This window comes from Mesocricetus auratus, unplaced genomic scaffold (assembly GCF_017639785.1).
Source record: "Mesocricetus auratus isolate SY011 unplaced genomic scaffold, BCM_Maur_2.0 Super-Scaffold_100028, whole genome shotgun sequence".
NCBI classification, from domain to species: Eukaryota; Metazoa; Chordata; class Mammalia; order Rodentia; family Cricetidae; genus Mesocricetus; species Mesocricetus auratus.
The window spans coordinates 21,795,010-21,816,006 of record NW_024429209.1 but is presented as its reverse complement, the minus strand read 5'-3'; the positions used below and the strand labels follow the sequence as shown (position 1 = coordinate 21,816,006).

Below are 20,997 nucleotides of genomic sequence, written 5' to 3'. Positions count from 1 at the left end.
CCAGTCCTGGTCCAGTATGACCTCGTCTTAACTTCATTGCACCTCAAGGACTCCGTGGTGTAATGAGAACACACTCACAGCTGCCATGGACTGAGATCCAAGCCCATCTGCTTGCTAGGTGTGATTAGTGATTAGGACTCCTACACCCTGGAGAGAAGACTCGATTTTACCAGCCCGGCACCTCACCTATATAACAATATGTGTATCTGAGACACCAGTACACAAAGATCCCTGCTCTTGAGTCTGGAGAGATGGGTCATGAGGGAAGCCAGGGTCTCTCACCTCTTAGAACACACATTCTGATGGGAGAGATGGCCTTTAAAACCAAGCACAAGTGCCCAAATTCCAGAAAATTCTGACACTAAAGAGGAAGGGAATTGGAGTCGTGGAACAGAGGGTGATTTTTGCATGGGTGGTGCCAGCTCAGAATCTCCGCCCCGTGTTTTCCCTTGTGAAAGTTTACAGTCAAATGAGAGGACCAGGTGGCTTGATTTCTAGTAGCATTTGAATATTTACATAAATATTTAAATAAACCTATACAAAGGACCATTATAGGGAGCTGGAGAGATGGCTTAGTTAGTAAAATATCTACCATGCAAAAAGAGTTGGGATTCCCAGGGCCCAAGAAAATGCCAATATTAGTGGCACACATCTGCACACTAGCCCTGAGGATGTGGAAATAAGGAGGCCCTCCTAGCTGGCTGGGCAGCCAGTCTAGAAAATAGGTGAATCTGGGTTCAGTGAGAGACCCTATCTCAAAAATAAGGTGGAGAGTAAGAGAGTAAAACATGCAACCTCCACATACACAGGAACACACACACACACACACACACACACACACACAGTAAAGGTAAAAAGACAAGCGTGATCTTGGTGTCATGGTGTGACACGCCCCAGACCTCTGCAAAACTGACACCGTGATGGAAGTACCATTCAGGCCTTGGAACCCAGCACACAGGTGGCACCAATGGCCAAAGCAGAACAAAGACCTAATTACCCCATCAAAGACCACGGTTCTGGGAAAGCCCCTGAGGGTACTCGCCTTACTTTTTGCCTTCTGCTGTACTGCATCTGGCTAACTGCCGGGCGTTGGTGGCGCACGCCTTTAATCCCAGCACTTGGGAGGCAGAGGCAGGCGGATCTTTGTGAGTTCAAGGCTGGGCTGGACCGATAGCCTCCAAAACAATACAGAGAAACCCTGACCCGTAAAAACAAACAAACAAACAAAAAAAACAAACAACAACAAAAAAAAAGCTCCTAGGGTCGGGGCTCTGTGTTACCGGCTTACGGGTACCAAACATCCTGCGGAGCCCGTGACGTGTCCAACACATACAGCGAACAACAACCACGCTGGGGCTAAACGCTTGGTTCAGTCTTGCTGAAGCTCCTGCTGCTACAGGGCACCGGGACCATGGCCCTCAGCACAGCAGCCCAGGACAGAAGGCTCGTTAGAGATACAGACTGTCTGGTCCCGTCCAAATGAATGAGCAGTCTGCACACGCGTGTTCATGTCTATGTGCACACGTGTGCACCTGTGCATGGGGGCCAGAGGCCTACATCAGGTGTCTGCCTCAGTCTCTCCACAGTATTCCCGTTCCCCAGGAGCTCACCAATTTTGCTCTATTGCCTGGCCAGCCCTAGGGATCCTCCTGTCTCTGCATCCCCAGCTCTGACGTCAAGGGGCACACAGCTTTCAGCTTTTTACACGGGTTCTGGGACTCAACCTCGGGGCCTCACGTTTGGACAGCAAGTACTTTGCCCGCTGAGCCAGCCCTCCCCACCCTGGAACCCGCTTTTCGCCATGATCCTCCGGTGGCTGGTTTGTTTTATGAAGAACTGAGAAACTCCTTCAGCATACCTCTTGTACTTCCCCCTTTTGATAGCATCATAAATCCTGAAGGCAGGGAGGCCGGAGAACACAAAGACGGTGGAGTTACAGGAGAAGCCCAGGTTCAACCTTGCCTCTTGTGGACTTTGGTCTGGGGAGCATTCCTGTGCCTTTAAAAATGAGTCAGAGCCTTCCAGTGACTTTAAGACTTATTGTTTTGTTGTGCCAGTAAATATTTTGAGGCTTTTCTCAGATATTGCTCGTAAATTGCTTTTCTCAGATATTAAACATCGCATTCCCACCCTGAAGGGGTTAACTGACAGCAGAGCTCAGTTCCCACAATGCACAAGAACAAAGGATGGCAACCTGTGTAGCCAGGGGAGGCTGTAACATGATACACCACCCTGTGGCTTGAAGCTCTTTTCTTTGTAATTCTCTTTCCTAGTTTGGAACCTGAATTTCAACCGCCTTGAAGGCCATGGAATGATGAAGTCACTGAGCACCCAGACCTGGTCAGCAAATCCTCCCACAAAAGCTACCTGGCAACCTCTGGGGTCTATGTATAGCTGCTGTCCACTCTCCAAATGCTAGCCACCAGAAACCAAATCACAGATTTCTGCAGGTGCTCTGTGACTGCATCCCCCAAGTGACTTCCAGTCTCCCCGTCCTGTTGAGATATTGGTCTGAAAACTTGTCAATAGCACCTCATTTCCATTGTATTACACTCCCACGGCGACTCCAAAGTTAGCTGTGCCCCACATACACCTCCAAAACGTGCCACCCTGGAAAACGTACTAATTACCCTGATCCCAACATAGTTAGCCAACAAGTGCTTATCAAGTTCAATGTCTTACAAGAGCTTTTCACTAAACACAAGCTTAGACTACATCCCATTTTAGATACCGTAAAAGATGGTGTCACTTCTCGATCGACAGAGCGGTGGACATATATTTTTCCACTGTGGTGGTCCTCTATAGAGAATAAACCGATCTCTGGGAATTCATCCACGCCGGGTCCTCTGATCAAGTACATCAGTGACACATTATTTGACATATTATTGAACAGCTGGAAAGGGGGGGAAAGCAGAATAAAAAAAATTAAAGGAACCTGCTAATAAACCATGGTGATCTTCAAAAACCAAGGCTAAGAACTAAGGCCTCTTCAGGGAGTCTAAGCAAGCTGTCAGGCTTCTGAGGGGTTGTGCTAAGGAGGCAGAGGGCTCAGCAGGGGTGTGGGAACAAAGACAATGGGGTGGGGTCTGGAGAGGGGCACCACATTTTTCCAGAAAACAAGAGTTTGCTTTCCAGTTCCCACAGAGCTTATAACTACCTGTGACTCTAGCTCTGGGACATCAGGTACCTCTGGCTTCTATAGACAACTGCATCCTGCACAAACCTATACAAGGACACGTAGACACACGTCATTACAAATAACAAAAATACGATCTGGGGCTGGAGAGCTGGCTCAGTGGTTAAGAGCGCTTACTTTTCTGTCCTTGCGGAAGACCAGAGTTTGGTTCCCAGCATCCATTTCAGGAGGCTCACAAACCACCTGTAACTCCAGTTCCAGGGAGATTCTGTTCCTCTGGCCTCCACAGACACCTACAGCCATAGGCATGAATGTACTTGTGCATCCACATGGGTGCACACGTGTGCACGTGCACATGCACACACACGCACAATTAAAATAAAAATGAGTCTTTTTTAAAAATGAAGATGTAGGTTGCACATTGGACTGGACTAGAGAACCTGGGAATTGCATGGACGTTTATGGGATTAGAAAGACCCACACACCAGGATGCCCATCTCATTGCCTTGGACATTCTGCTGCCCTCAAGAAGGTTGAGGGTGTGTACTTCCTGGACAGTCTGGTAGCCACACCCTTCGATGAGAAAGGCAAGTCACAGAAGGGCATGTGAGCTGTGATCTTGGTCCTTTAATAAATACACACTCACATTGTAAGCATTTGGGTGGATCAGGTGGGATAGATATTCTGGCACTTGGGAGTCACAGAATACTGAGTGTTACACAGCTCAGATGGAAAGGTATCCTGGAGCTCAGGAGCCAAGGACTACCACAGATCACAGTAAGCATAGTAGCTTACAGTGCTGCTTCAGGAAGAGGCTTCCCCAGTGAATCTGCTCTGCTCCTGCAGGACAGGGTTTCTTTCCCCAGTGAAGCTGTTACAGTTTAGCTCTGCTCCCCAGGAGGGTGGAGAGCAGAGTGTAACAACTCCACTCTGCCAGGGGAAGGTTACAGCCCTGCTCTGCTCCACTGCAAAAGAAAGTCTCACCCAAACCTCAATCAAAAGATTTATTGGGAGGGAAAAAATCCAGGAGGGTGGCTACCTCTGCCATGGTAAAGGAGGCAGCCAAACAGCCACAAGCTGAACAGACACAGGGTTTATATAGGCATTCTTAGGGGCAGAGCTTTTCCAGGGAGATTTCCATTTGGTTGGTCCCTTTTCCTTGCACACATTCCTAAGTCTGCACCAACGTGTCTGGAAGAACACATACCAATTTGTTAGTGGGTTTCTGTAGGGAAAAGGAACCAGAAAAGAAACATACCCTGAGCAGAGGCAAAGAAACACACTGTGGCCCTGCAACCAGAACCAAAGAAATTCATCCTGACCCAGAAACCAGTGCCAAAGAAACACACTTTGTCCCTGGAATCAAGCCAGTGAAAGAAATACACTGTGGCCCTAAAACTAGAGCCAAAAGGCTAAAAAGGACCAGAGAAAGAAACACACTTTGGCCCTGAAAAAAAAAAAAAAGAGCCAAATCTGACCCTAACCCGTGCAGAAAACTAACCAATCCTCGAGCAGGACCTCTAGCCAATCTGAGGTCAGCATTAAAATCTGACCAATCCCCACCCTTGAAGCCCTATACAAACCCTGTAGTCCTCTGCCACTCTGACAAAGGGCAGCCACTCTCTCTGGATTCTTCCCTCCCAACAAACCCCTTTGATGAGCTTTGGGTGGAGACCTTCTTTCGCAGCAGAGCAGAGACGACCCTGGGCAGAGAAGAGTGAACAGAGAGAGCAGAGCAAGCAGGGATGTAACACTTTTGCCAGGGAAACCTTCCCCTGGCAGGCTCCGCTCTGCTCTCTGCTCTCTACTCTCCCGGGAGCAGAGCTGAACTGTTGCAACTTCCCCTTCTCCTGCTGGTGCAAAACTGCTACACAGGGGAGCCTTTCCCTGAGGCAGGGCTGTAAGCTGCTAAGATTCCACCTGTGGTAGTCCTTGGCTCCCGAACTCCAGAATATCTTTCCATCTGAGCTGTGCAACACTCAGTATCCTGTGACTCCTGAGTGCCAGAATACCTGTCCCATTCTGATCCGTCCAAAACGTTTGCAGTTTCTCTTGAGAGAAAGAGAATGAAAGGTCGCATTTAACTTTTCACAAAGAGAAGCTATGAGCATGACTGACTCTTACTCTTTTTAAAATAAATTACTACATCATCATCATCATTTGTGAGTGTGTGTGTATGGTGTGTGTGAGTGTGTGTGTGTGTGTGTGTGTGTGTACACATGCCGGTGGAGATCAGACGACAACTACCAGGGACTAGTTCTCTCCACCTGAGTCCTGGGGATCAAACTGAGGTTGTCAATCTTGTCAGCAAGCATCTTCACCCACTGACCCATCTCGCCTTCGCTCCAAGTGATGGAATTTTACAGGTGTGCACCACCATACCCTATCGTAATGTGGGTCTTTAAATAATCTCTCCCTACAGCCAAGAATGAAATAAAAAAATAAATGGCTGCATGGGACCAGTGGACCTGTATGTTAGAGTTACTCTCATAGAGTTACAGGGAGAAGCCACCAGCCCAAAGGTACAAACTCAGATGGTCCCCGGAAATCAGGCATCAGAGTCGCAGCCAGTGTCCTGCTGCTCATCTTCCCTGCCTGGCTGTGAGTCAGGCCCTTTGTAACATGAGTGGTGTGATCCCGGGTTCTTTTCCTGAAGAGATAATCAATTAAATGCCAGCAGGAATCCTCTCAAGACCCACTCTTCCTTCTAGAAGGGACGCGTTGACACGTTGTTCACAGAAATAAGAGTATGCCCTTACCTCCCCAACCAGTTTGGGAAAGGGCCCTGGGTCTTCCTCTTCCAGTTCTAGGGTGGTGAGAACCCATCTTCTTTTGGATCTCCGTAGAGGCTGGTGGCTCTGTCCCTACAGGACACAGGATAACAATGTCAGTGAAAATGGTGGCGAGGCCAGCAGCCTGGATCCGTGATATCTGAGCTTCATAGCCAGGCACTGAGCTGACTCAGCATTGAGTGTTATGTCTCTCGCACCCACAGCAGCCACCTGAGCTTGGTCATTGTAAGTGTCTGTCCTCTTGACGGTTGCTGTCATTCCCAAGAGGGAGGCCCAGGCTACCTACTGATTTCACAAGGTCTATGAAATAGCCTTAGGTGTTATGCAGGTTTTGAAGACCATTAACTACCAGGGATGTATGTGTGGTCTTCAACAATAAGCAAATAACTTAATTAAGAGAGAGTCATTCCCTTTGTTAGTCTCTCAGTTTTCCTGAAATCATTGACAAATAAGTTTCTATTTGGTGCTAACAGAGTTTTAATGTCTACTAGTTTCCCTTTTAACACACACACAGACACACATAGACACACACACTCACCGCAGACACATACACACTCATATACACACACATACATACACATTGACACAGGCACACACAGATAGACAACACAGACACAGACTCACACAGACACACAGACACACATCCCTCTGAATTGAAGCTTTTCATCCTGAAATGAAGCTCATTAAGTTCAGGAAGGAAACAACCCATAAATCACAGGAAATCCTTGAAACTTACAGGACACACAAAGTCTCTTGCTAAGGGATACCCTTCTGTACTCTGGAATATGTTGCTCTCATTTGTTGTTGCTTGTTTTACACTTTCCTCTTTCTTGGCTTTTTGTTTATTTTGGAGGCCCACCACCCAGCTCCCAAATAAATCACACACACACACACACACACACACACACACACACACACACACACACACGGAGGCTTTTTCTTTCTTATGAATACCTGGCCTTAGCTTGACTTGTTTCTTGCCAGCTTTTAACTTAAATTAACCAGACTACCTCTGGGATTTTTCCTGTTTTTTGCTTCTGTATATCTTACTTTCGCTCTTACTCCGTGGCTGGCTGGGTGGCTAGGAGGCTGTCCCCCAAAGTCCTCCTCTCCTTGTTTTGTCTTGCTCTTTCTATTTATCCTCTCCTCCTGCCAGCTCTGCCTATCCTTTCTCCTACCTCGCTATTGGCCATTCATGTCTTTATTAGACCATCAGGTGTTTTAGACAGGCAAAGTAACACAGCTTCACAGAGTTAAAAAAAAATATCCAGTATGAACAAAAGCAACACATCTTTGCATCATTAAAACAAACATTTCACAGCGTAAACAAAAGCAACACACCTTAAAACAATACTCTACAACACTCACTGGTTGATAATAAAAGTTGATTTGGCCTATAGCAAGGCAGAATATAGCTAGGTGGGAAGGTCAAACCGAAGACAGGGAGCAAAACAGGGCAGAGTCGAGAAGCGACGCAAACCAGCCACCCAAGAAACAAGGTACCAGCAGACTGCTAAAAGCTGCAGCCATGTGGCAATACATAGATTAATAAAAATGGGTTAATTTAAAAGCTAGTTAGCAATAAGCCTGAACTATAGGCCAAGCAGTTTGTAATTAATATTAAGCCTCTGAGTGATTATTTAGAAGTGCCCGTGAGACCAGGTGAGACAGAGAAACTTCCATTTACAGCCCGTCCCTGATTTCAAGGTTATATAAGCAGTGGGGAGGGCTTAAGGAGAGGAGACCCTTCATCATCGAGCTGCTTGTAAGTTGTGCATTGAGCTCCAGGGCTCTAACTTTCATGCGCCACCGGGGTGGGCACACTGGGGTGGGCTTTCAATGAGACTGCTGCCTTTGAGTCATCCTGCCTGTAAGTACTCCTAACCCACACTCTTGGAAGTAACTCCAACAAACTCAAGTTGGACTTTGGTGGTATCATTACTTTAGGATGCATGATGTTGGTTCCCTGTTTGGGGTATGTAGACAATTGTTCTTGTCACCCCAGAAATAGTGTCACACGATATGAACACACACACACACACACACACACACACACACACACACACACACACACTGTGGCACTTGCTTATGCTATGGAACATTTGTTTAACGATGCAAAGGTGTGCTGCACTTTTTTTATGTTGCATTTGTTTAACGCTCAGTGAAGCTGTGTTACCTTGCCCGTCTAAAACGCCTGATTGGTCAATAAAGAGCTGACTGGCCAACAGCAAGGCAGGAGAAAGGCTAGATGGGGCCAGCAGGCAGAGAGAATAAAGAGGAGGAGGATTCCAGGGGCCAGCCACACAGCTACACAGCCAGCCACAGAGTAAGAAAGAAAGAAAGGGGTATAGGAATAGAGAAAGGCAAAAGCCCAGACGCAAAAGATAGACAGGATAATTTAAGAAAAACAGGCAAGAAATGAGCCAAGCTAAGGCCAGGCATTCATAAGAAAGAATAAGCCTTCATGTATATTTATTTGGGAGCTGGGTGGTAGGTCCCTCAAAGAAAAAACAAACAAACAAAAGAAACTAAACACACACACTCATGTTGGAGAATCTGGTCTTCAAGAAATAACAGCCAGAACCATCGTAATAAGAACAGCTCCAGATATGTAGAGGAGGCCCTCAACAAGACCAGGCCTGAAGGTCTCCGCATGCTCACCTGAGATTCCTTACACTCTTTCCTGTTATCCACGCAATTGTGCCCTAGCTGAACACAGTCTTTGGGGAAGTTATAGCATTTAGGGTAGTGGTCGCCAACCTGTGAGTCACGACCCCTTCAGCAAACTCTATCTCCAAAAATATTTACATTACAACTCACAACACCACAAAAATTACAGTTATGAAGTGGCAACAAAAGACTCTTATGGTTGGGGGTCACCACAGCATGAGGAGCTGCATTCAAGGTTGCAGCGTTGGGAAGGTTGAGAACCACTGCTCTGGGGGGCAGACGTTTACCTGAGGCGGCTCCACCCATGTTGCTCTGGAGACGTTGTTAGACATGCTGGGGTTGGGGGGCATCTCAGGGATGCAGCCCTTTGTGGATCGTCTACACTCCTGTCCGTGAGCTCAATGAGCAACTGGTGCCCATGCTGGTCTTGGGTAGAACCATTTCTTGCTTCTATCACTGATGCCCTTATCTAGTTACTTACTCACATCTTCCCAAGAAAGTTACCGGAACTGGACAGACAGTGTTAGGGTTTGATTCTGGCATCAGGTGTTCACTAGGCAAGGAAATCTAGACAGAATTTAACCCCATGGTTTGTTCCTCACATATCCATTCCACGGCTACCATCTCCTTATACGTCAAGATGGATTCTGGCCATACTACCCTTTTTCACATTCACTTTTATCTGCAATAAAACGTTTTTTTTCTTTTTAGGTGACTTACCTATAAAGTGAATGACTAGAAATAGGAACACTACGCTTATCAGGTAGTAGTTCAGTCTGCCCACCCTAACCCTGAAGGGATCAGGCGTGGCACAATGTAATCTAATAAACAAGGAAGGACAAGCCTGCCCGCTCGCCCCTTTGACCGTTTTCTGCTCTTCCCTGGCTTCTTACGTATTAGTTAGACATGGAAACCTCGCTGGCCTCACTGACAGTGCCTGGGGTTCCAGAAGTCCACATGGAGCTGCAATTCTCTGCTCAGCAGTCAAACATGAACACGGCACGGAAGAACGCAGCCCCTCCTGTCTGTGGGCAAAGGGCAGACTCTGGCCTCTTTCATCAGAACTGACTCCCAACCCCCACCAATGGGACGGAGACAACCATCGGCTTCCTATCGGAAGCTGTCAATGGCAGTAGCTAATTAGTGTCATTAACTAATGTCCTCCTCGTTAGTGTCCTACAGCAACTGCATGGGGCAGCACAAATACCGGAACAGAACCTCTGCGTTTAGATTTTTTTGGGTCACGGTTCCAGAGGTGGAAGCCAGAGGCCACCTCCTGGGTGCTAGGCAGGGACTGCACCGCCGAGCTACATCCCAGTCCCTGTGCTTGGTGTCAGTGGTTATGATGTCTTCTTCACTGCATCTCAATTTACCATCACCCTGTCCCTAACCACAGGGAAAGAGTCAGAGGACTCTGGTGTGTCGTTGCCAGCAGGGGAGGTGGGGATGCCCAACCTTGAACCACCCCGCTCTTCTGCCACTGAAGGAGACAGTGGTAACCTCCTCTGGCCAGGGTCAGCACAGAGCCTAATAGGCACGTGCAGAAGCCAATGTCAGCTGGCCCTGCGACTTAACTGGGCTTTTCCGTGTCCTCTCCAGTTCTTTTGTTTACAATAATTAGTAAAATAACAGATCCTGATGTTTTCACTGGGCATTCCGGCATTCCTAGTGTGTGATTTGCACTCCAATAGCCTTAAACACCCACCCCTCAAAAAAAAAAAAAACCATTTCCGAGGCTGAGGAGACACAAAAAGACAAGCTTTGCAATGGAGCCCAAAGCTAGCAGTAAACTAAAGTGGGTGTTGACTTCAGATAAGGCGGAAGCAGGGGAAAACGTGCACTCGGGGAAGGTATGGTGAAGCAAATGGGACACAAGTTTTAACAGTTGATAAACTCTCATATAAGGTATTTTGATGGTCCAGTGAGATGGCTCAGAATGTAAAGGCACTCGCTGCACAGGCCCTGGTGTGTATCACTGCAACAGAAGTTTTAAGACACACTCACACACACACACACACACACACACACACACACACAAGCACATGCACACATGAACATGCACACATGCACTCAATCACAAAACCCTCGGGACACATCTCGCCTGAGGGTGCTGAAGCCGATCATGGCCGAAGGGGCCAGAGCAGAGGACAGGTCTGTGGAGCCCACTGCACGTCCCTCAGGGAACAGCAGTAATACCGCTTTAGCGGGCTGTCACTCATGCTGGGGTTGGGCTTATTGGTGATACAACCGCCCAAGAGTCACCCAAGCTCCTGTGTGCAATCCCTCACCCACGTTATTCCCGTGGGGGGACTCCAGTAATTTCACAGACTCACTGAGCTGGCCTTGGTGGGAATTTTTCCTTTGTATGTTGCAGCCCTCTTTGTCCAAGCCATTCCTGTAGTCCTGGGGAAGTTAGGGCAGTAATGAAAGTTCATTCCATTATATTCAGATTTTGCATCAGAGGTAACGGTTGGGACACTGACACTGTCAAGTTTTCGTGTCGTCTCAAAAGAGAAAAGCCCCAAATTCCCTTTGTTAAGTATTCAGATCCCTCCAAGTACAAACATGTGAAAGGGCAGACTCTCCAGACATCCTTCAACCGAGCAGCATTCACAGCCGATTAGGAGGAGAGCCCAGCTGCCTGCCGCTAAGCCAGACGCTCGGGCGACTTGACAAAGTATGAAACAGCACCACTCTTCTCATTAGGCACAATCTGAAAAACACAGTCATTTTGAGTAAAACTATATTATTCATATTTGCGTGTGTGATGGGCTATTGTTCTCTTTAGTGAATTAAACATGGTTAAAACTTGTCAGTTTTCGTTTCTAACACCATATCTAAGTGAACATAACTCATGCATTCAGAGTTTCCAGGATTTGGACCTGAAGTCACCAGTGTCACTGTGAGTGGGCCCAGATTCGACCAGGTCACCACCGAGTGTGGCCACATAGAACACGTGGGATCTATCTTAGTTAGGGACCATGGGGTGACACAGTGGGCTTTGGGGTTTCGCAGGAGATGAAGACACATTCTACATGTGTCCTTTTGGTGTGTGACACTGCTGGGTCATTTTGTTCATGTCAAAGGTAGTAATGGCATTTTACCTGCCACAGACTGCGTTTCTATTTCTATTTACCTAAAGGAAAAGAGTTGTTTTGTACATCCCATATATATATACATATATGTATATATATATATATGTGTGTGTGTGTGTGTGTGTGTGTGTGTATGTGTGTGTGTGGTGTGTGTATTCTTGTTCCAAGCCCTGGGATGACAGGCGTGCACTATGTGGAACTCAAGTCCCCGTGTATGCCCAGAGATCGTGTCAGTGGTGGTGCACTATGTCTCTTGCCACAAAGAAAAAGTCTTTGACTTTCCAAATCTTAAGCCAGCATGTTCAGGTATTGAGTGTTTCTTGACTAATACTGGGAGATTTAAACACAAGCCTAGGGGCTGGAGAGAGGGTGACTGGGCAGTTATGATAACTGGCTGCTCTTACAGAGGACCTGCTTTCTATTCCCAGCACCCACATGGTTGGCTCACAACATTCTATAAAACTCCAGTTACAGGGGATCCAACACCTTCTCCTGACCGACATTAGCACCAGGCACACGGGGTAAACAGACATCTAGGCAAAATGCCTACACATGGAAAATGAAAATAATTTAAAGAAGAAATTACAATTCTTGCAAATGGATGCAGGAGTTGATTTTGTTTCTTCTCCAGGCTTTCGGGCATTGGCACGGACTGTGTGAAGTCTCCTGTCGCCGCACTCAAGTCCCTCAGTCTAAGATGGAGTCTTCACTGCTCCCCTCTCCAGCTCTGCAGATTTATTCTGTGATAACAGCACAAATGGGCCCAGCCAACAGGCAGCGAAGGCCAACTGGGTCTTCAAAAAGAGTTGAGGGTTTACACTTTGCCAGAGTGGTATCTGAAATCCACACGGCCTTCCCTCCTGTTGGCTTTCTCTTCTTTTTTGTGCAGCCTGAGAATAGCTGCATCCGTGTGATGCAGGAAAAGGGAAGTGGTCCCTGCTGCTGAAATGAGCCTGTAAGAGCATCTATTACACCTCCATCCAGGACAATTGAGGCAGTTCTTCCAGAGAGGACGCCACTCACAGCAATTTGCATAATGCTCTCTGCCATGCTGATAGGACCATCCCCAAGCTGGCTTCCCCAGCTGCAGTCTACACCAGGCTGTCTTATCGGAGTGGCAGGCGGGCAAGCTCCTCCCCTCCACCCTACATGCCCTTTCACAGGTGGAAGAGGACTTGGACCAGGTTACCAGTGTCATTCAGGCTTACCTGGTCAGGGGAGCCATGATAGCTTTTAGAAAAAACAAAAACAAAAACAAAAACACCTCTCAGAATAATGTAGGGGGAAGGAAGAAAGTAAGGAACAAAGAACTAAGACCCTAAATAGGAAATATTCTTTCTGGAAATGCTTGGAATAAATCAATTCATCTCTCTCTCTCTCTCTCTCTCTCTCTCTCTCTCTCTCTCTCTCTCTCTCTCTCTCTCTCTCTCTCTCTCTCTCTCAACTTGAATCAAACTTCAGGGAGTCCGATGCCAGGCAGTTTATTGCTAGTAAAGCTACAGACAATATAATTCGGAAAAAGTTTCCTTGTATAATACAATCCTCCAGTGAACATTAAAGTGTAACTACATCTAAACTCAACTCAAGGTAGATGCCATTTCTTCCAAAAAGATGGGATCTTGCATTAGCTTGAGGGCTAGGAAAGGGTCTGGCATGGTCTTGGCAACACAGAAGTGTAGAGACCATTTGGATTATTAGCCACCTCTGGTCCTGGCTGTACAGATAATGTAAGGGTCATTTAGATTTCTAGCTACCTCCAGTCCTGGGTGTGGAGCTTGATCTGGCCCACCATACAATGCAGGTCACCAGGCTGTTAATCACCTCCAACGCTCAGCTCTCTGGACGGAAGAACATATTTTACATCTTTTCCATTGAAAAGACAACCCTGTATGCTTAGCATTCCTGGGTTCCCTGGAGATCTGTGGGTGCAAGCACCTCCACTAGAAGAAAGACTGTTGGATGTTTCCACCATAAAAGAATGATAACGACTGAGACGACGCATGTTCACCCTGCTACGCACTCAGCAACAGGGTCATTACACGGTGCCCTGTAAGTACAGCTTTGTGTTTTCAAAGCACCAGCTTCTTACTGTTTAATTTTTTTTTTAAGTGCTTGAGGAGGTCAGTGAGATGGCTCAGCAGGTAAAGGTGCCACGCCCCATGACCTACCCCTGATCCCTAGGATGCACGTGATAGAAGAGAACATATTCCTTAAAGTTGTCCTCTGAATCCACATGCATGCCTAGGCAGGAACAGGCCTGTGCACACTTTTGTGCACACGCGGGCGTGCACACGCGTGTGGGCACACACACACACACCAAACAAATAAACAATATAAATAAAAAGTGCTTCGAACAGGAAGGGCCAAGTGTTTGCCTTTTCCTGTGAAAGTCTCCAGGCAACCTTTAGTTCCTCTTATACCTAACAGTCTATTTGGACTCAGCTTATCAAAACTGATCCTTTTAGCTCATTTTCTCACAAAGTATCCCTTCTCTGGGACTCTCTAACTCAACAGAACACGGTCACCTGTTGGCTCTCCAGGCCCTACCCCCTTACTCCCCCCACAGTCAAGTCCCTTTTCATTCCAGCCCTCTGTGCCAACCTCCAGGAGTGATGGCCCCCACATTTCTATGAGAGACACTGGAGCATCCTCTGGAGTGGCTACTCCTGTCCCTTCTCTCCAGACTGCCCCTTCTTATGCCTCTGCTGGGAGTTGAATGGCATCCTAAATTTGGATGCAGAAGTCCTAGTCCCTGGCACCTGTGAACGTGATCTTGAAAGTTCAGGTTTAATCAAGCTACAATGAAGACTCCCTGGTGCGCCCTGATCAGCGACAGGAAGACGAAGCAGACACCCGGGAAGAAGGCTGGAGATGACCAGGGCAGAAACTGGAGTGAGGAAGCTGCAGGCCGCCTTAGCAACGGAGAAGCCAGGAGGCGGTTCTGAAGCATTCCACCAGAGGGACCGTGAGCCTGCGGTCAGTGCAATTGCAGACGCCAGAACTTTAGAAAGATGACCACACGTTCCTCTTAGTTCAAGACACCCAGCTTGGGGCACATGCTTTTCTAACCCACTGTGCTAAAGCCCATGCGATCATTTGGAAAACATGGTTCTTGTTATACGGTAGCAGAAAGTCCCACTAGGAAGCCGCTGCTGTTAGGGCAGAGTCTGGCTGCTTTTTCCCCAGATGGCCTGCCTCAGGTTCATCAGGGACAGCTCTAGCACACACCTGTGCAGCACCCCAACTCTCGTGTTCCTGGGTGAAGCCCAGATGACTTCAGCTGCCAGAGCATAGCTGTGAGCAATGCCTTTACTATCATTATCATTATCATCATTATTGTTATTAGTGTATTATTATCATTATCGTTATTGTTATTATTAGTGTATGTGTGTTTGTATGCATTCATGTAGGTATACATGTATGTCCATGTAGGAGACAGATGTCAACATCAGATGCCTTCTCAAATCTCTTCTGCCTCATAGATCTGAACCAGATCAACTATCAGGTGAAGCTGTCAGCCAGCAAGCCCGAGGGAGCTGTGCCTTCCCCGACATGAACCTCCCTCCACACCTGACTGTGTAGGAACTAAAGATCTGAACTTGGGTCCTCATGCTTTCATGTTAAAGCCGCTTTTTTACAAGCATGTAGCCCCTGGCAAGTTGACCACACCCAAGTGGAAGGCCACATATCCAAAAATATTTGGGCAGCACAAATTCCTTTGATTTTTTTTTTTTTGTAGGTACACAGATCTGGGTGGGAAGAGAAGAGGAGACAGACCTGGGAAGAGTGGGGGAAGGAGGACTATGATCAAAACACGTGTGAAATTCTCAGATCTTAAAAAAAAAAATAAAAAAAAGAATGGCAGAGCAAGGGCAATGGGCTTTCAGAGGGAAACCATTACACACACACCTCCCCAGGAGAGCAGCACTGATTGTCCGCGCGGGGATTAGGTGTGGGGCAGATATGCCCGTCAAAGACACTTGCAAACGGAATTTGGAAGCATCTTGAAGGTATGGAGGAGTTGCGTATTTTTTTCCCAAGCTAGTCCTGTACCTTCTGAACATGTAGCTCTTCACCAAGGGGAAGCCCCTGCGTTGTCGTTGCTGAAACCTCCCAGAATCCCCTGCTCCTAAGTTATCACAATTCCCCAGAGGCTGCTAAACTCCTTCAGACAAATGCTGAGGTGCAGTCTACAGTGGGATCCCCACTGTCCAGCTAGCCACCCTCACTGGCTATGGAGGTGAAGTGACCACTCAGGCACTGTGTTAGCACAACAGAGTGGGGATATATTGCCATTTCCTTGAGAGACTAGTTGGGGGTAGGTGCAGGTGTGAGAGAAGGGTGAAGATGGGATTTGATTTGCAATATATTCAGATCCAGGCTAACATGGGGTAATGAAGCAGGGTTCTGGAAAAAAAAAACTACAGATGAGATGGAAGCATTGATTAACAGCTCAGCTCCTGACATGGTAAAATACAACCCAGGTAACCCTCCTAACTCCAGACAATTGGCATAAGGTGAGGCATCCACCCACTTTAAAAAATGGGGCTCAGCTAGAGTGTGGGTATGCCAAGACAGACCCCTCCCTATTCTGTTGGCTGCTTTATTCAGTGTCCATCCAAATGTCCAGCGCATCGGACATCGAACTCGTGATGGAATGACTGTAGCCCCCTCGTCAGTGGTTAGGAGCACAGGATGGAGTGTTGAAGACACCCACTGACTAAGTAGGAGAAACCCATGGGGTCCCCTCCACACTGTCATGTCCACCAAGACAGTGGAGCATGAATTTCAGCTTTATTGGCAAGTAAAGAAAACGCAATAACAAGGTTTTGTTTTAAGTCCTCACATCCAGCTGCAACACTAAACCAATCAACCTACACTTTCGGTTTTCAAACCCTGCCCATGAGGTGGGCTTGAGCAGAGCTGAGGATCCAAGTCAGCTGAGCCCAGACCCCTCTGGAAGTGGCTGCCTCTGTTACTTAAGCATTGGAATTCAGACCCCAAAGTGTTTACTCCCAACCACGATTATTGCCTCCTCTCTCGCTCTCTCTCTGTGTGTGTGTGTGTGTGTGTGTTTGTCTCACTCTGTGTATGTGTCTGTGTGTGTGTAGTATGTGGTGGTGTGTCTGTCTCTGTCTCTCGTGTGTGTGTGTGTGTGTGTGTGTGTGTGTTTGTCTCACTCTGTGTATGTGTCTGTGTGTGTGTAGTATGTGGTGGTGTGTCTGTCTCTGTCTCTCGTGTGTGTGTGTGTGTGTGTGTGTGTGTGTGTGTGTGTGTGTGTGTGTGAAGCAACCTTGGGAAGGCACTGGGATATGGGTAACATGAAATCAGAAGGAGGTTTATGAGGTGAGAGGAAGAGACTACAGGAGAGGAGCCAGGATGAATAAGAACAGAGTACACATGAAAATGCCAGGATGAAACCAATAGCTTCATATACTAACTTAAAACATTAATTTTTAAATACAATTTTCTCTTTTTTACTAGCAGAAAGCAAATCCAGCAGGCTACACCCAACAATTCCATGTAACAATGACTGTCACTGGGACACACGACACTGACTGTCACTGGGACACAGGACACAGGTCACTGACTGTCACTGGGACACAGGACACAGGTCACTGACTGTCACTGGGACACAGGACACTGACTGTCACTGTCACCGGGACACAGGACGCTGACTGTCACTGGTGGCCCCTGCTTTTCTCATCCTGTTTCCAGTTGGGTTATTCAATGCCCTCTCCTGGTTTTCCCCAGTTGTCTTCAATACAAACTTCTGAGATTTCCTCAATCCCTCTCAAGTGGGGGTGGAAATATTGTTAGGAAACGTGTTCATATTGACACACTCTAACCTGAAACTGTGTGTTTCGTAAATTGGCATCAAATCCCTCAGCTGCTTCCTGCTTCCCTGTAAGATGTGGCTCTCAATCCTGCATTCATCTAATTTTGGAGCCACATTTATCTAATTCTGTGTATTACTCCACACATGGACAGCACCTGGCTTCAGCAGAATGCCGGCTTCTCACCAAGTTCAGTCGGGTTATCATCCTGCCAAGTTACTTTAGCCTAGAATATGAAAGCCCACCTATGCAACGCACAGTTCCTGGTACCCTCCCAGCTCACCTGCAGGAGCAGCAGCAGCAGCAGCAGCGGCAGCCAGGTGCAGCCTCTTATGTCCATGTCTGGGTGGGTACTGGACAGTCTTTGGGATCTGTTGGCCTCACCAGGAGCCAGGCATCTGCTTCACAGCCAGTGACATCTGTTCTAGTGACTCTTGAGTACTTGGACCCTGACACTTAGTCCCACTCTTCTGTCCTCTCTGCCCTGCTTGCATTTCTTGGAGCAGGTGGGCTGATGGGTAAGGGGTGACCTCATCTGTGGCCAGCAGAGTCTAGGGAAGCAAGTGCTCAGATACCAAACACCAGTCCTGTGTGTACACAGAAACCTCAGGGATTATAGCTCAGCCAGAGGAAAGACAGCCCACGCCTACAGGAAAACGGGGTTTGTTTTCCTGTTTCTTGGGTTGGTTTTCAGTTTCTAAATAGAAGTCCAATAATCCCTCTATAGCAGGGTGATTAACAGTTCTTATAATCACTCAAAACTGGAAAAACAACCCCAGGAAACTGTAGAGAGTGTGCTCGTGTGAGTACGCATACACACACACACACACACACACTCTGTGTGTATGCGGTGTGGACTGTGGTGATCTATTGTTTATGACTTATTAAAGCCACTGGAGATCAAAACAGCAAAGTAGCTAGTCATATTAGTTAGCTATGGAAACTTAGGTGGTGGTGGTACATACATCTTTAATCCCAGGACTCAGGATTAAGAGGTAGATGGATCTGTGTTAGTTCAAGGCCATAGTAACTACACAAAATTGATCCAGTCCTGAAAGAAATGGCTCACACAAAGGAGACCTCAGCACCTGGGATCCCATGCCTTTCATCCCAGCACTAGGGAGGTGGAGGCAGGAGTGATATGGCTGGGCGGAGTAAGGATATAAGGAGGAGGAGGAGACAGGAATTCAGAGCTTTTGCTTCTGAGGATTTCTGGAGACGGGATTGCCATTTCAGCTGGGCAGAGATAAGATCTGCTTTGCTTCTCCTCCAGGTTGAACCCCAATATCTGTCTCTGGGTCTTTTATTTTTTTGTGTGTTACAGTGTGCTGCTAGTGTTCCTGTGGAGGGAGGGAGGGGGGGGCAGAGAGAGAGAGAGAGAGAGAGAGAGAGGGTAACAATGGTTGAGCTGAGTTTGTGATCACTTCAGAGTACATGGGCTGTTCTGTACATGGCCCGTGAGACCTCCAGGCAGAGCCACTGGTTTGGAGTTTGTCAAGTCTCATGAGCCATGCCTGGGCGAGTGCTGTGCAGGCCCCATAGGAGAATGAGGCTTGGTTATGGGTTACAGTGCTCTGGGAGGGGATCCAAGGATACTGGGAATGGCTCTACTTTACATTTGTTCTGAGTTAGGGAAAAAAAAAGGCATTTTAATCAATTAGGAGAGACCCAATTTTCAGTGCTCTTAAACATTTAAACATTTGTGGGCCTGGGCACAGTGCCATTTGGGCATTAGGCAGCCCTTCTCCCTTGGGCTGTGGCAGTGTCAGGCTCCAGCCATGCCAGCTGCACCCTGATGTGAACTAGGAAATGAGTGCCCTCTATGACAGCCAGCCAGTGCACCTTGCTGGGCTTGGAAGCACAGTATTAGCTTAGCCGCCACTTGGTGGCTGCTCTCAGCTCCCCAGAAGCTCCTCTGGGATGAAGAGAAGGAAGGTGAGAGCTACTGTTGGCCCCCGTAACTCAACATGCTCACCTCAGGTGCTCAGGGGAGCATAGCTCTCCCCAGACGTTTCAACGCTTGTTTAATGACGACAACCAACGCTTCTTCCCAGAGGAATAATTCTGCCCCAGACAGTCCGTGCAAGCCCACTTCTGAGAGTGTCGCTCACTGGGTTTATCTTTAGGGCTATTGGACAAGGTGGCTTGGACACAGTCATTTGTGGTCTCCACTTTCTTAGGAGTTGGAGACAAGAACCAATGAGAATAAAGAAGCATCAAATGTACAATGTATCACATCCTGGGAGCCAGCAACAACGGGAGGGGTGGAGGGGAGGGGGGTGGAGGGGAGCTACACGGGGATGGACTAAATACCTTAGGGCTTCAGAACTGACCCTGCCAGGTCCCCGCCTGCTTCTCAGCCCAGCCTCAGATCTCCCCACCTCTGCTGCCCCAGGCAGGAGCGAAGGAAGAGGTGTTGCTTTCTGACATGCAATTTCAGGGCTCCACCCTGGGCCCCAGATGAGAGGCCTGGATGTCCTTATGCAAGAGCCAGATGGGAGCATCTGGGATTTGCTGTTGAAGAATGGGTGTGGGTGCACAAGAACCATTTACCTTATTAGTGTTAGTAGCAGTGGTAGTGGCATTTGAGACACAGTTTCGCTGTGTAGCTCTGGCTATCCTGGAACTCATTGTGTAGACCCAGGCTGGTCTTGAACTCACAGAGATCTGCCTGCCTGTCTATGGATTACTGGGATTACAGGTGTGTGCTGTCATGCCCTGTCTACCTTATTTCTCATTGGCCTGGAGTACACTGATGATCCTAGGCTGTCTGGCCAGCAAGCCCCGGAGATCCTTCTGTCTCCTATTCCCAGCACTAGGATGACGGGCTCCAAATTGCTTAAATTACAATTATCTATGTGTTTATTTATTGTATGTGTTCATTTGTAGGCACACATGTGCCCACCATGCACATGTGGAGGTCAGATGGCAACCTGTGAGAGTTGGTTCTCTCTTTCTACTATCTAATTCTCAGGAATCAAATTCAGGTCTCTGGGCTTGACAGAAAGTGCCTTCACCCATTGAACTTCCCCTCACTGGCCCATGCATGAACATTTATGTGGGTTTGTGGGTACAAACTCAGGTCCTCATCCTTGTGTGGTAAACAACATATTGACCGCTCTGTCTCCCCGGATCAGGAATTGACAAACAAAACAAAGCAAAAACACACACAAAGGTTAAGGAGACTCTGCTTTCCCTAACAGAGGTGCAGCACTGTAAATATGAGCCTAGATGCACAATGACCACCACGAAGAGAAGGTTATGGGTCCCCAAGGTGGAGACATTCCTGGGTGATAACTGTGCCCCTGGAGCCCCTAGGGAATCAGCAGTTGGAGGCTACAGCCAGGAGGGGACAGAGCAGATGAGGTGGCCTGCTGGCCATGGGGTGTACACAGGGAGCCTGTGGGTGCTTGCTGTACACATTCCAACTTTCCTGTAGGCTCGAAAATGCTCATTGTGCAGTCCTG

At 47.7% G+C, this 20,997-nt stretch overlaps 1 protein-coding gene across 2 annotated transcripts in view; it reads right to left on the bottom strand.

Moving 5' to 3' along the window:
- Positions 1–18,130, bottom strand: part of Cdh26 (cadherin 26) — a 51,305-nt gene extending 33,175 nt beyond the window's left edge. For both annotated transcript variants that reach the window (XM_021229726.2, XM_040732882.1), the window contains exons 1-3: positions 17,814–18,130; positions 5,896–6,000; positions 2,732–2,893 (exon numbers count right to left, since the gene is read on the bottom strand). In XM_021229726.2, the coding sequence (XP_021085385.2) occupies positions 2,732–2,893; positions 5,896–6,000; positions 17,814–17,870 (324 nt within the window). In that variant the 5' untranslated portion in view covers positions 17,871–18,130. The remainder of the gene's footprint in view (positions 1–2,731; positions 2,894–5,895; positions 6,001–17,813) is intronic.
- Between the last annotated feature and the right edge of the window lie 2,867 nt (positions 18,131–20,997).